Source organism: Gopherus evgoodei, chromosome 4 (assembly GCF_007399415.2).
Source record: "Gopherus evgoodei ecotype Sinaloan lineage chromosome 4, rGopEvg1_v1.p, whole genome shotgun sequence".
Lineage (NCBI taxonomy): Eukaryota > Metazoa > Chordata > Testudines > Testudinidae > Gopherus > Gopherus evgoodei.
The window spans coordinates 35,109,098-35,122,241 of NC_044325.1; the positions used below are offsets into that span (position 1 = coordinate 35,109,098).

Consider the following 13,144-nt stretch of genomic DNA (forward strand, 5'->3'; position numbering starts at 1 on the left):
CCTTTAAAAATTCTTTTAAAAGAAAATCTAAAAGGAAATCTTGTATATTCTTGTCTGATGCAATACTACGGTGATGATCATGGTAAACAGACGATGCAGTATATATACTGGCTTCACTTTTTACATGAGTTGGCAGTGAAATGGAATAGTACCTCTGCCTTTATGCATTTTATTGAATTGACCAAAGTAAAACTAAGACTCAAATTCTCAAACTTAGGCCCTGATCTTGCAAAAACATATGTGAATAGTCCCATTGATTTCAGTGAAGATACCCAAATGCATACATTTGCTCATGTGCATAAAAGTTTGCAAGATTGAGGCCTGAGATGCCTAAAGGCCTGCACCTAAATCTGTGTTTAGACATCTCATTATAAACTACTTGAGTTTTTAGGTGCCTAACTATGGATTTAAGTGCCTCTCACTTAGAATTTGAGCTTGAAATTTCAGGACATAGTTGCTTAAAATACTTAAATTGCTATTTTCTTTATTTTGGAATAAATTCAGTGTGGTGTTGGAATGATTAAATGGAAAATGATATACTGTATAGTAATTGAAGTAAATCTACTATAATTTTGTTAGGAATTATATTTTGAAGTAATATAGTCCCTTTTTAATTTTGTTACTGTAGTTTTTATAGTATGTTTTAATGATGAGGGAAGAACTAGCATTTTGGCAGGCCTGGACTGTTTTCATTCAATGACCAAAGGATTTGAAATAAAAAACTCTGTTACAAATAATAAACCAACAACTTTAAGGTAAAGTGTTTTTCCTTCTCTGTGAAATTATAAACCAAAGATCAGAACAACATAATAGATGGACAGCTGGCACATTGGGGTTTCTCAGGTGCCACCTTTTGTTTTTAATTATTTTTTGTCACTTCTTGAATAAACAGTCTACCACTGAGGGTTACCCTCTGGCTTTCTGGCTTTTTGTGACCAATTCTGTGCCAAGATGTTTCATGCTCATTACTTGACCATTCTGTATTACTGTGCAGAACATGTTCCCATCTGTACGTACCTTTATATAAACAATACTAGTTTTTAAAGTGAACCTTAGCCACAAACATAGCTAAAAAAATATCCAATGCCCTGATTCAACAAAGCATCTAAGCACATAGTTAACTTTAGTGGAACTATTTAGTGTTTAGAGTTAAGCACATACTTCAGCACTTTGCAGAATTAGGGCCTGGGTCTGAAGTACAGCAAAGAGTTTCAGTTATGGATTTAAACCTCTTCATTTTGTATGTGCGTGTTTACTCTTTGACTTGTCAAAGGAATCTTCACTCTTGAATGCAGTGCTGGATGAAGTTTAATAGCAGAATTACAACTATAGTACATCCAAATTATGTACCTCCTCTACCACATGTAGGCTATGTTCTTTCAGACTATTATGTGCTCTACTGTAACCGCTTATGGTCTGTCACTGCTTTCAGCAACCTTCTTGATAGCATTTGCAGGGCTTTTAAAGAATGAGGTGCCAACCCTTAGATTTAGGATTGTAGTGTGGGGCCTAGAGTGCATACACTGCAAATACGTGTTCGGAGAACAAACTACAGCTGATCTATTTGCCAATAGCTTTTGATGTTGCCTTTTTGAGGGCTTTGGTTCTGAGGTCATTTTGATTTCTTCGTCATGCTCTTTATAGCACCCACCATCCTGTCCTCCTCCTCCCTGTCCTTTTCCATTTGGAAGGATTTCTTCTGCTTCTACCTTGTGAATCTACCTTGCTGTCTGTGGTTGCCTATTCTGGTTTCTCCTTTTCTAGCACTAAAGAGAGATCAAAATGTGCCCATTTTAAACTTTGATTTTTATAGTCAAGGTAAAGCACTTAATAAAGGCATTTTTCTGATTACCATTCTGTTCTCCTCCCTTCTAAAAATCTCCATGTTGTGAACTACGAATGCTTGACAACTACATCTCTAAGAGTCCCTTTGACATTACAGCATGAACTTGCCCTTCAACTTTCAGTTTGCATTATGGCGCTGTCTGCACTCCAACTTTTTACCCTGTTTCCAACCAGCTAGTGCCATGATTGGCTCCTTGCAGTGTTTTGCCTTTGTCTGTGCCTGTGTCCTATGCTGCCATGTGGTTTTCTTCTTGTAACAAGTCTTTGATGCCTTTTTTTTTTATGATACAAATGAGGCCTCTGCCCAGTTCATCCAGTCCCTAACTTTGTCCCATGTCTCTGCTCAGTATGATGTCCCTTATGTTGCTGATGCCACCCTGTGTGCGTGTCTTCTGGGCACTGTGTCCACTGCTGAGGTGTGGGATAACTTCCCAGATTTTTCAAATGTGCAGGATACAAACATGGCTAGACAGCATACCAGGTGTGGACACACCATGTTTCTTGTAACCAGTTCTGATTAGTGTCTAAGTGATTACAAAACCACAGTTGTTCTTGTAGAACTGTCAAATCCTAAGACATAAAACTTTCAAGATATGCTGGTCACATCAATGTAGACCCACAATGTAGGGATTGTTTGTAAATGTTTCCATGGTGTATTTTTGTTTTTAATTTCTCTGGGAAAGATGATCATTTCCCCCACAGTCTTTTTTACCCAAACACCAGAATATCATCTAAATTAAGAAAACCAGAAAGTAAAATCATACAGATACAGCCTATAAACAAAGGCTAAAAATGGCTACATGAATAATAACAAAGTACATTGGACTACTAAAATTCTTTCAATTTTGTTTTCTAAGTTAGTGCTTAACACAGGTCAGATCATTCTGTTTTAAATACGAATCTCCTCTGGACAGTCTCCCTGGACAGTCAAGCTAAAGGAAACAATATTTGATTTGCAGTAGTAAATGAACCCGATCCTGCAAAATGTGGTGTATTAAACACACTGTTACACCCAAGGGTCATCTGCAAAAGTTAAAACCGCCATTTCCAAACATCTCAGTGTCAATGCTGACTTTTGGGAAGAACTCTGCCGTTGGCTTGTTTTCAGAGTTAATAATGAATGTGAGTTTGTAAACTCTTATGAGAAGTGTACTAGGAGTGACCCTTGGCAGTAGAACAAGCTGATGTGATCTGAAGTTCAGCACCTGCCTTTCTATACATTGGCATCTGTACAATTCAGAACACAGGGAGAACCAAACTGGTGCAAAAACTTATTGTAACTGATTCTGCATTTATTGACTTTGCTGTTACAACAGTCGTGTGTTATATATTATCATGTAAGAAGTTATTATAGCTATTTACAATACAATATTATATACTCAAGCTGGAATCAAACTTTTTCTCTGTAGGTGGAGTTAATTTATTTTTTGCTTAGACATTAAAATCTTTTACATTCTGCATCATTTGTATTATTAATAGCTTGTAGAACTCTCTACTACATCACATTGCTCCCCTGGAAATAGAACAACACGCACAAAAGTATGAAAAATGTATTTTTTAACAGTAAAAAGTAATTTTCCAACATAATACCCAAAATAAAATACCATGAAGCTATTAGCAGTAAATTGAATTTTTTTGGTATGTAATTTAGTATAAATACTGACAAGTTGTGTGTGTGTGTGTGCGCGCGTGTTTTCTTTTTTTTTTTTAATGAGCTCATTAGTCATTCAGTTTAGCAATGCAGAGGCAGCAATCGGCAAGGGCGTGCATTTTTATGTCTGCTTCAATTGCACACTTCATTTATTTGGACATCGCATAGGCGGCTTTCTCTGTCACACAGCATCACTGCACGATTAGCAAGTTTCGCCCCAGGGCAGCTGGGACGCTTTGCTGGGGCAGATGTTCTTTTCAGCTTATTCAGTGGCTGCTTTTGGGTTGTTTACTGTTGTCATGGCTACCTCCATTTCCATAGCAGCCGCGCTGCTGCGTCTGAAGCAAGTGAATATAGTTATAAAAGGATCATATTTTATTCTTTCTCTATAACTTGCCATCTGTCAACTTATGGCTCATGATGGATTCAGAAACCGATTTACAAATAACGGCAGCCAAGCAACAATTTTTGCTTATATTAAATGTAACAATAGATACAAACACAAATCACTTAGGTACTTTCAATGAAACACTGCTTCCTGATTTTAGAGGTTTTTGCTTCAACACTTTCTCACAGTAATAATTTAAATTCTTATTGATATATGAAAATGACCGAATGTCATCTTTGTGTCTGATTCCATGCAAGTATTCTTGACATTCTCTACTGTGCTAGTAGCTCATCCTAATACACTGACAACAACTCATGAAATGACTTCTACTTGCACAGAGCATTAGTAATGAAACCTGAATACTAAGGCTGTCAAGACATTAATTTTTTTAATCATGATTAATTTTTTTAATCACAATTAATTGCACTGTTAAATAATAGAATACTATTTATTGTAATATTTTTGGATGTTCTCTACACTTTCAAATATATTAATTTCAAGTACAACACACAAAACAAAGTGTACAGTGTTCACTTTATATTTATTTTTTATTACAAGTATCTGCACTGTAAAAAAAAAATCCAAAAGAAAGTGTTTTTCAATTAACCTAATACAAGTACTGTAATGCAATCTCTTTATCATGAAAGTTGAGCTTAAAAATGTAGAATTATGTACAGAAAATAACTGCATTCAAAAATAAAACATTGTAAAACTTTAGAGCCTGCAAGTCCATTCAGTCTTTCTTCTTGTTCAGCCAATCACTCAGACAAACAAGTTTGTTTACATTTGCAGGAGCTAATGCTACCCACTTCTTGTTTACAATGTCACCTGAAAATAAGAATAGGCATTCTCATGGCACTGTTTTAGCCGGTGTCGCAAGATATTTGTGTCAGATGCACTAAAGATTCATACATCCCTTCATGCTTCAAGCAACATTCTAGTGGACATATGTTCATGCTGATGTTGGGTTCGGCTCGATAACAATCCAAAGCAGTGTGGACTAACGCATGTTCATTTTCATTATCTGAGTCAGATGCCACCAGCAGACGATTGATTTTCTTTTTTAGTGGTTCAGGTTCTGTAGTTTCCTCATCGGAGTGTTGCTCTTTTAAGACTTTTGAAAGCATGCTCCACACCTTGTCCCTCTCAGATTTTGGAAGGCACTTCAGATTCTTAAACCTTGGATCGAGTGCTGTAGCTATCTACAAATCTCACATGGATACCTTTGCGTTTTGTCAGATCTGCACTGAAAGTGTTCTTAAAATGTGCTGGGTCATCATCCGAGACTGCTATAATATGAAATATGTGGCAGAATGTGGGTAAAACAGAACAGGGGACATAAAATTCTTCCCCAAGGAGTTCAGTCAAAAATTTAATTAATACATTATTCTTTTAAAAAGCGTCATCAGCATGGAAGCATGTCCTCTGGAATGGTGGCCGAAGCATGAAGGGGCATACGAATGTTTAGTATATCTGGCACGTAAATACCTTACAATGCTGGCTACAAAAGTGCCATGCGAATGCCTGTTCTCACTTTCTGTTGACATTGTAAATAAGAAGAGAGCAGCATTATTTCCCATAAATGTGAACAAATTTGTTTTTCAGCCAATCGCTAAAACAAAGAAGTAGGACTGAGTGGACTTGTATGCGCTGAAGTTTTACATTGTTTTGTTTTTGAGCTCAGTTATGTACCCAACAAAAATCTACATTTGTAAGTTGCACTTTCAGGACACAGAGATTGCACTACAGTACTTGTATGTGGTGAATTGAAAAATACTATTTTTTTTTTCTTTCACAGTGCAAATATTTGTAATCAAGAATAATATGCACTTTTATTTCAATAACACAGAATACAATATATATAAAAATGTAGAAAAATATCCAAAATATTTAATACATTTCAACTGGCATTCTATTGTTTAACTGTGATTAATCGCCATTAATTTTTTTTATCATGATTAATTGTTTTGAGTTCACTGCGATTCATCGACAATCCTACTAAATACTCCTCACCAAAATTGAATAGTAAGCTTGAGAGGAATAACAGAACACACCGTACACGCAAGCATATACAGTACAGTGACAAATATACTTCAGTGTAGTTGACTTAACAGTAGTTTTGGGATCATGTGCCAGTTTGATCACATGTTGGAATTTTCCAAAATAAGATTTTGAATCATTTAATCTTTATTCCTTTTCAATGCAGAGATTCGGTCTAGCAGGGGGGTAAAAACACGATTAGCCTAGTTGTAAATAATGTATTTATTGGTTGATTTTTCCAGATCCTGACATTGATGCTGCCACTGCCATGATGCTTTTGAATACTCCCCCTGAGATACAAGCAGGTTGTGAGTAGATATTTCTATAGCATATAGCACCATAGACATGTAAAGTTAACATTCTCTTTTTATAAGTATACAGCATACCAGACAAAAAAAGGAGGATCTAATGAAGAAATAGAAATTCCCTTATAGACACTACTTTACACTAAATAATAATTTATTTTTTGTGAAATATAATATCCACTATTACATGAATAACAATTTTATGTCTCTGTGTTAGAGATAAGATTGTTATTCATTAAACACATATAATTTAGTGACCTGGGACAAGTGAGATAAGACCTGGGGTAACAACCAGAAGTTGAGAATGAAAAGAGGGATACATAGTTTTTGTTTTCATTTTGCTTTGATTTTACTCCATCATGTGTGTGATTGAGGCCACCTGGATGTTTTCTGGTCATTTGGACACTATTTCAAATCCTTTCTTGCACGTATACTTCACATTTTGCCTGGGTAATATGCAGTGCCAGGGCCCTAGGCAGGCTCCAGGGAACGGAGCAAATTTTGGCTTCCTGCCCATAGGTCCCTGTCATTCTCCAGCTGGGCCCATGGATATTGTGATCATTTTTTATTGTTTGAGGCTAGGAACCCATTGTGTTAGGTGCCTTACAAACATGGGACAAAAAGATAGTCCCTGCCCCCCAAAGACCTTACAATCAAAGTATAAGACTAAAGACGACAGTTAGATAGAGATGGGGGAGTCCAAGGAAACAATGAGACAGTATTGGTCAGCATGACAGGCAGTAATATCAAGCAACTCACAGCTTTAAATATAAAGACAGATTTCAAAGTAGCAGCTGTGTTAGCCTGTATCCACAAAAAAACCAGGAGTACTTGTGGCACCTTAGAGACTAACAAATTTATTTGAGCATAAGCTTTCGTGGGCTACAGCTCACTCCATCAGAATTTACCTACAGCCACTATGAAGCCTGGCTAGCTTCCCTGACATTGGTTTAGTGACCAAATCGGACTGTAAGGGAACCCTTGGTCAGCACTTTCTTGCTCTGTCTGAGGAAGAGAACCAATCACAATCCAAAGCATTCCCTGCACAGCCAAGGAGAGCTTTGGAGGGAGCCGTCGTCAGCCTTATTCAAAATCCCATGGGAGAAGGATCTGCTGACAATCTCCTCCAAGATACAATTCTGCCAGAGAAAAAACGATTTGGCCTCACTCCCATCCTGCTTCATCCCATGGGATGATACTGAGAATGTCAATGGAAGGAGGAGAGAAGTGTACATGGAGAAAGGGAGAGATTTTATCAAGGGATGTGGCATTCGGGGTTAGTGGAAAGAATGGGCTGAGAGAAACGGCGGAGGAGGGGAGACTGAGGGGATCAGTTAGAAAAGAGAATTGGTGGAATGATGGAGAGAGAGAGAGCAGGAGGAAGAGATGAAGAACATGGGACGAAGAAGTAGAGAATAACACAAGGAAAGAGAAGGAGGAGATGGAGGGGGAGGAGAAAGACACAGAGAAAAGAGCAAACACTGAACGTGATGTACTAAAATACAGAATAACGGGAAAATGAGAGTGGAGTAAAGGATAGGCCAATGGCAAGGGAATGGGGACATAGTAAGTTACTCTTAAAAATGCCAAAATGTTACAGTACAATGCACGTGAATGTTTCCTGCTGTTGTAGGGGGTGTTTGAGTGGAAGTAAGTTTGGGGCACCGGGTCTCTGGCACATCCACTACAAATAGCGATAAACCATTTGGCCAGGGATATCTTAGTTTATAAAGATACTTCTGAAAAGCCAGTTTCTTACATTGTTGGAATGTACCAGACCCTCCTTCCACCACCCCAAATGGAGATATTTATTTTTACAAAATATTCCCACTGCAGATACCTCCCATTCCCACCCCACCTCGTCCAACCCATCCCACAAGTTAGTCAAACACGGACATATATATAGAAAGAAGAATATAAGAGAGGAAAGTGAAAACATCACAGCCCTGTCCACCCTGCCCACTTCAAAGATATCAGCAAATAATGATAGCTCCCAGGCTGGAATGTAACCTCTAGCTAAAAATTAGTGACTTAGGTGGAATGGGCTAAGTGGCATGGACAACAGAAAGTGTTAACCCATCATTGATCCTTTAGCTAAAATATTATTGCTATGTTATCTCTCTGCAAATGTAAAATTAGGAAGGTGGGATAACCTGTTCTGCGAATTTCAGTGGGCTCTGCCTGTTTACCATATTAGGAAAATCTTAGGCAACTTACCTCAGATAATATCTAGTGCACATTGAGAAATTACTGCATGAAAAAAACTTCTGACTTATTTTCAAATAAAAGGTAACCAGAGAGAAAAATTTCACAGCAATTCTGAATGTCCTACAGAAGTCCACATTTCAGTCTCTACTCCTGTTACAAACTGTAACAGATTGTAAATCAAGCCATAAATCATAAGTGAAGTAAACATGCTGACATTATCAGAGCCTTTGAAGATTTAGGACTCAATCCGCAGTGTTAGGTTATAGCATTATGGGTGTATTCAAATCACATCTGAAAAATGCCCTGGGTTGAACAACGTGCCTTCCAGTATTTGGTATAAAGTGGAAGGGGCATTATGTGCAGTTTGACCATAACTAATGATAACGGACAGTTGAAAATGTTTTCAGTAGCTGAGCATGTTTGATTGCAGGTGTGGCAGCTGCTTTCCCAACAAAGGTGATCCGTTGAAGACAGCCAGGAGCCAAGAGTAATTTCACAATCTAAAAATGTGATAAGTCAGTGAATTTAAATCTTCAGTTCATCCAGGCCCTGCCTGCACTACAAAAAAAACAATGTCTAAACATGATTATGAATCACAGTTGTGGGCAAGCCAGATACCATACTTTAATTCATAACTGCATGAACAGAAAAGACCAACATATTCTAACCATGTTTCAGGTATCTACCAAGCTTAAATCCTGCTTCTCCAGGACATAGTTTTATTCTGGAGTGTATGAACAGAAGAAAAAAAAATGTTTGCCCACAGCTGTGTTTCAGAATAGTATTTTAAGCTTTATTTTTGTAGAGTAGCCTAGACTTTGCTGTTAGAAATGAATAGTCTGAGTTCACGTTCATCTCTGATGGAAAGTACCTCCTCACATGCATCAAGAAAGCCAAAGACAGGGCAAAACATTCCTGCATTGTAACAGAATTTTTACATTTAAAAATGACCATTTAAAATTCCATACCCATATGCCAAGTGCTGCTGAAAGCCACAGATGCATTTTTATATTGACTTTTGCTCTTATGTTAAATGGCATCTAATTCAATGCTGCCTCTATTCACCATTTACCTCCAGCCTCACGGCATTTTAACTGTCACTTAAAACTAATATATAAACCTCTTCGTAATTCAGATTATTTTTTGTGGGGGAGGTTATTTTATAGAATCTCATAAAATTGATCAATCACAATTGACGCCAAAAGCTTGAAGATAATATAGTTATAGTCAATTATTCACATCCTGTCAAATGCATTCTTGAAATATTTAAAATTTTCCAATAAAGCACCATGGTAAATAACTTCAGATTTGTAATTCAAACAAACAAACAAAAAAAAACAGGGATAGGCAGCGAGGTACAAAACTCTATTGAAACATACAGCCAGGCTGGCACTCGGAGCAAAGCAAGACAGCTACTGCAATAATGTTCAGAAAGACAGTGAAAAATATGGTTTTGAGCTATTGTGTATTCTACTTGGCATACATAATATACAGAATTAAGTATTGTATTTTACAGAATTTTGTGAAGTTTGATTTTGCAAAACACTTCCTTAAAAAGTAGTAGTAATTATCACAAGTCACAAATACATTGGAACTTAATATTTTAATACAAATTCATGTATTTATTTCTGTCATGACCAGTATTTAGATTTATGTTTGTAACTTGAGGATACATGTTGACTTGTTATGTCACCCATAGCAAGTCACTTTGTCTCTGTGCCTTAGTGTTGCCTGTTACCCATGCTGGGGAAGCTAAGGTGCAGAGAGTCTAAGTGGACATCTTAGGCAAGACAAGGAACGAGTGATAGATCTGGGATCAGAATTTATGGTTTCTTATCTAATACACTTTAGGGGTGTTGTACAAACATTAACTATTTAAGATTTTCAACCCTTTGAAGTCAGAAGGAGCTATGTGAATGATAAATATCTTTATAAAAACTACTGACAAGCCTTTCATGGTTGATCATTCAGGTTTTGTACAGTTTCCATTCACTAGGTCATGTAGCTTCCTCAAGTAGCAGAGTAAGGGTTTCTGAGTTAGGAACTTCTGTTGTAATCTTTGGCAAACTGTAATTGGTTGTTCTGCCACTCAACCTATGTGACCTTGGGCGTATCATATAACCTTGCATTGCTGTACCATAGTCTTTCTATTCTTTTGCAATGTGTTTGGAGATCCTCAGACAAAAATTACTATATATGTATAACATATTAATACTTTACAGTTAATAATAATAATGAGTGAACTCATTCCCTGAAACAGTTGCTTTAGAGGACAAAAGAACTAGAGGGAGTAGCACACGCATCAATTTATTCAAGTAGTGAAGCCAATACCATAGTTCAAGCATCATAGTAGTGACCCTGGTCTTAATTCCAAAAGGACCTAGTTCAGCAAGGTAGTTAAGCAAGTATGTAATTTTAAGCATATAAGTGGTCCCATTGATTCTGTGGGATTACTGGAATAGCTGCAGTTACACATGCACTTAAGCACATTGCTGAACTACAGCTTAACAGCGCAAATGCAAACAATGATTTGCTAGAGAGAATGCAAGTGTTAACCAGGGAACTGAAGGCTGGGCATTTCTCCATGAGGGTCCCCTCAACTTTGAAAATTCCTCCTCCCTTTCCACATCTTTGTTTCAAAATATCTTGAATCTGCTGACCTTCAACTGTACAAAGCCTGTTGTTTTGGGTGGGATTTGCAGAGGACTGAGAAGTATGTTGAGGAAGGAGTTCTTTGAGTCCTGAGAAAAGGATTTTTGATATTTTCTTTGTATAAACTTGAGGGTGGGGTGGAGCGGGGCTGTCAGTTGCTCTTTTTCTGCTTTGGAAAATGTTTTTAGTTTTCTCTCAGGGCACCTAGGCACAGGTTTTTAAAGGTATTTAGGCATTGCAATCATGAGTGTTGCAACACTTCACTAATTTAGGAGTCTAAATTTCATTTTCAAGAAGGATTTAGGCACTTAGGGGCCACAATCCTATTCACTGTCTTTTTGGTTATATTAAATTAAAAGAAAATGCCTAATGAGGCCTGACTTTTTTCCTCATTGACCTAAAATTTGCTTCCCAGTGTAATTTACTGTCCCATCCAGTCGAAGTGATTGTGGAAATGGAAGACCTGTTTTCAAGAATGGCTCAATGCAGGTATACACTTAAAATAAAAATCACTAGAAGAAATCCTGCACTTGGAGTGATGGGTAAATGGAAAGAGCTGCTATCTTGGCACATCTTTACTCTCTGAAACTTGATAACTACAATGCCTTATCGTTACCTCTTGTAAACAAACAATAAATAGTAAAGCTGGCTGGGAATTTATTCTGACAGTATTTTTCCATTGGAAAATACTGATCCACTGAAATGTCACGTTGCAGAAATGTGCTACTTTCACACTCAATTTGAAATTAAAATTGAATAAAAAGCATTTTGGTAAAGAACATTTCCATTTTCTGTTTCAAAATGACTTCTGTTTCAGTTTTTAAAAATTGTATATTATAAAATATAAAATGAAAAAAGTAGGAACTGGAATAAAACATTTCAGTTTTGTCAAAACAAAACATTTAAATGTACCATTCTTTTTCCAGAATTTTGGTTTGTGGGAAATTTTGATTTTTTTTTTTATTATTTTTGTTCCAGAACAGAACAAATTTGAAATCAGGAAACTTCACCCAAAACAAAAAAAAATCCAGTTCTCGCACAACTCTATTGCTGTTGTATTTGCCTATTTACTTAAGAATGATGCTAGAAATCTGCAGTTTCCCACCCCTTACATGGCAGAAGATTGAAGAGGTTGCATTTAGTTTTATAAAGTTTTCTCATAAATGTGAGAATTCATATCTGGGATTAAGTGGCTCCAGAGGCTATGTCTACGATGCACTACAGTTTGTTCTATAACTTCCCCCTGTGGACACTGCAGGTGTGAACTAAAAGGTTCCTAGTTTCCATTAATATAATCCTCTTCAAACAGGATTACATTAAAAGTGAACTAGGAGCTTTTTAGTCTTTGCCCACAGTGTGCATATGGGTCAGTTACAGTGCAGCACTTTGGTGCGCCCTGCTTTTCATGCTTCAGTAGTTGGAACTTTGAGGCAGTGTAGACAAGCCCAGAGATTCGCTTAAGCTGCCAAATGGGAGCAGGCAGAAGAGTTAAAATTATGCAGCCTAATGGGGAAGTTTGGGCTTGGTGTAGTCTTAGGGTAGTAGAGATTATGGGTATGTCTTCGCAGCGATCAGGAGATGTGATTGCAGCATGCATAGGCATACCTGAGTTAGCTTTGATGGAGCTAGCTTGCTAAAAGTAGCAGTGTAACCACAGTGGCATGGGTGGCAAAATGGGCTAGTTGCCAGAGTACAGTCCCACCCAGGACCCTAGGTATGAACTTGGGCAGCTAGTCCATACCACCACAGATCCTATTTTTAAAAAGCTAGCTTGATCAAAGCTAGCTCAGTTATGTCTATGTGCTGCCCCTGTTGCAAAGTAAACCTAACCTGTGTGATTAAGAGGTTGCAGTCTTATCCCCGAGGAGCAAAATGGAAGAAATTAGGAAGATGGGGCCAAATTCATCACTGGTGTAAGATGAGGCAATCAGTAGAGTGGCATATTAAGCAAATAATGTTTGCTTGTGGCAACCACTGATGTCTCGTGCCTTGCACATCATAAGCATTTCCCTACTTTCCATGTCTGTAGCCTGAGATAAGGTGCTGTGGCAGACA

The 13,144-nt window shown here is 37.4% G+C and overlaps 1 protein-coding gene across 7 annotated transcripts in view; it reads left to right on the forward strand.

Annotated features, from left to right (window-relative positions):
- Positions 1-13,144, forward strand: part of FOXN3 (forkhead box N3) — a 333,675-nt gene that overhangs the window by 291,552 nt on the left and 28,979 nt on the right. For 5 of the 7 annotated variants that reach the window (XM_030558952.1, XM_030558953.1, XM_030558950.1 and 2 more), the window contains exon 5: positions 6,167-6,232. The exons of 1 other annotated variant lie outside the window; for it this stretch is intronic. In XM_030558952.1, the coding sequence (XP_030414812.1) occupies positions 6,167-6,232 (66 nt within the window). The remainder of the gene's footprint in view (positions 1-6,166; positions 6,233-13,144) is intronic. One more of the 7 variants, XM_030558954.1, reaches the window with a different exon arrangement.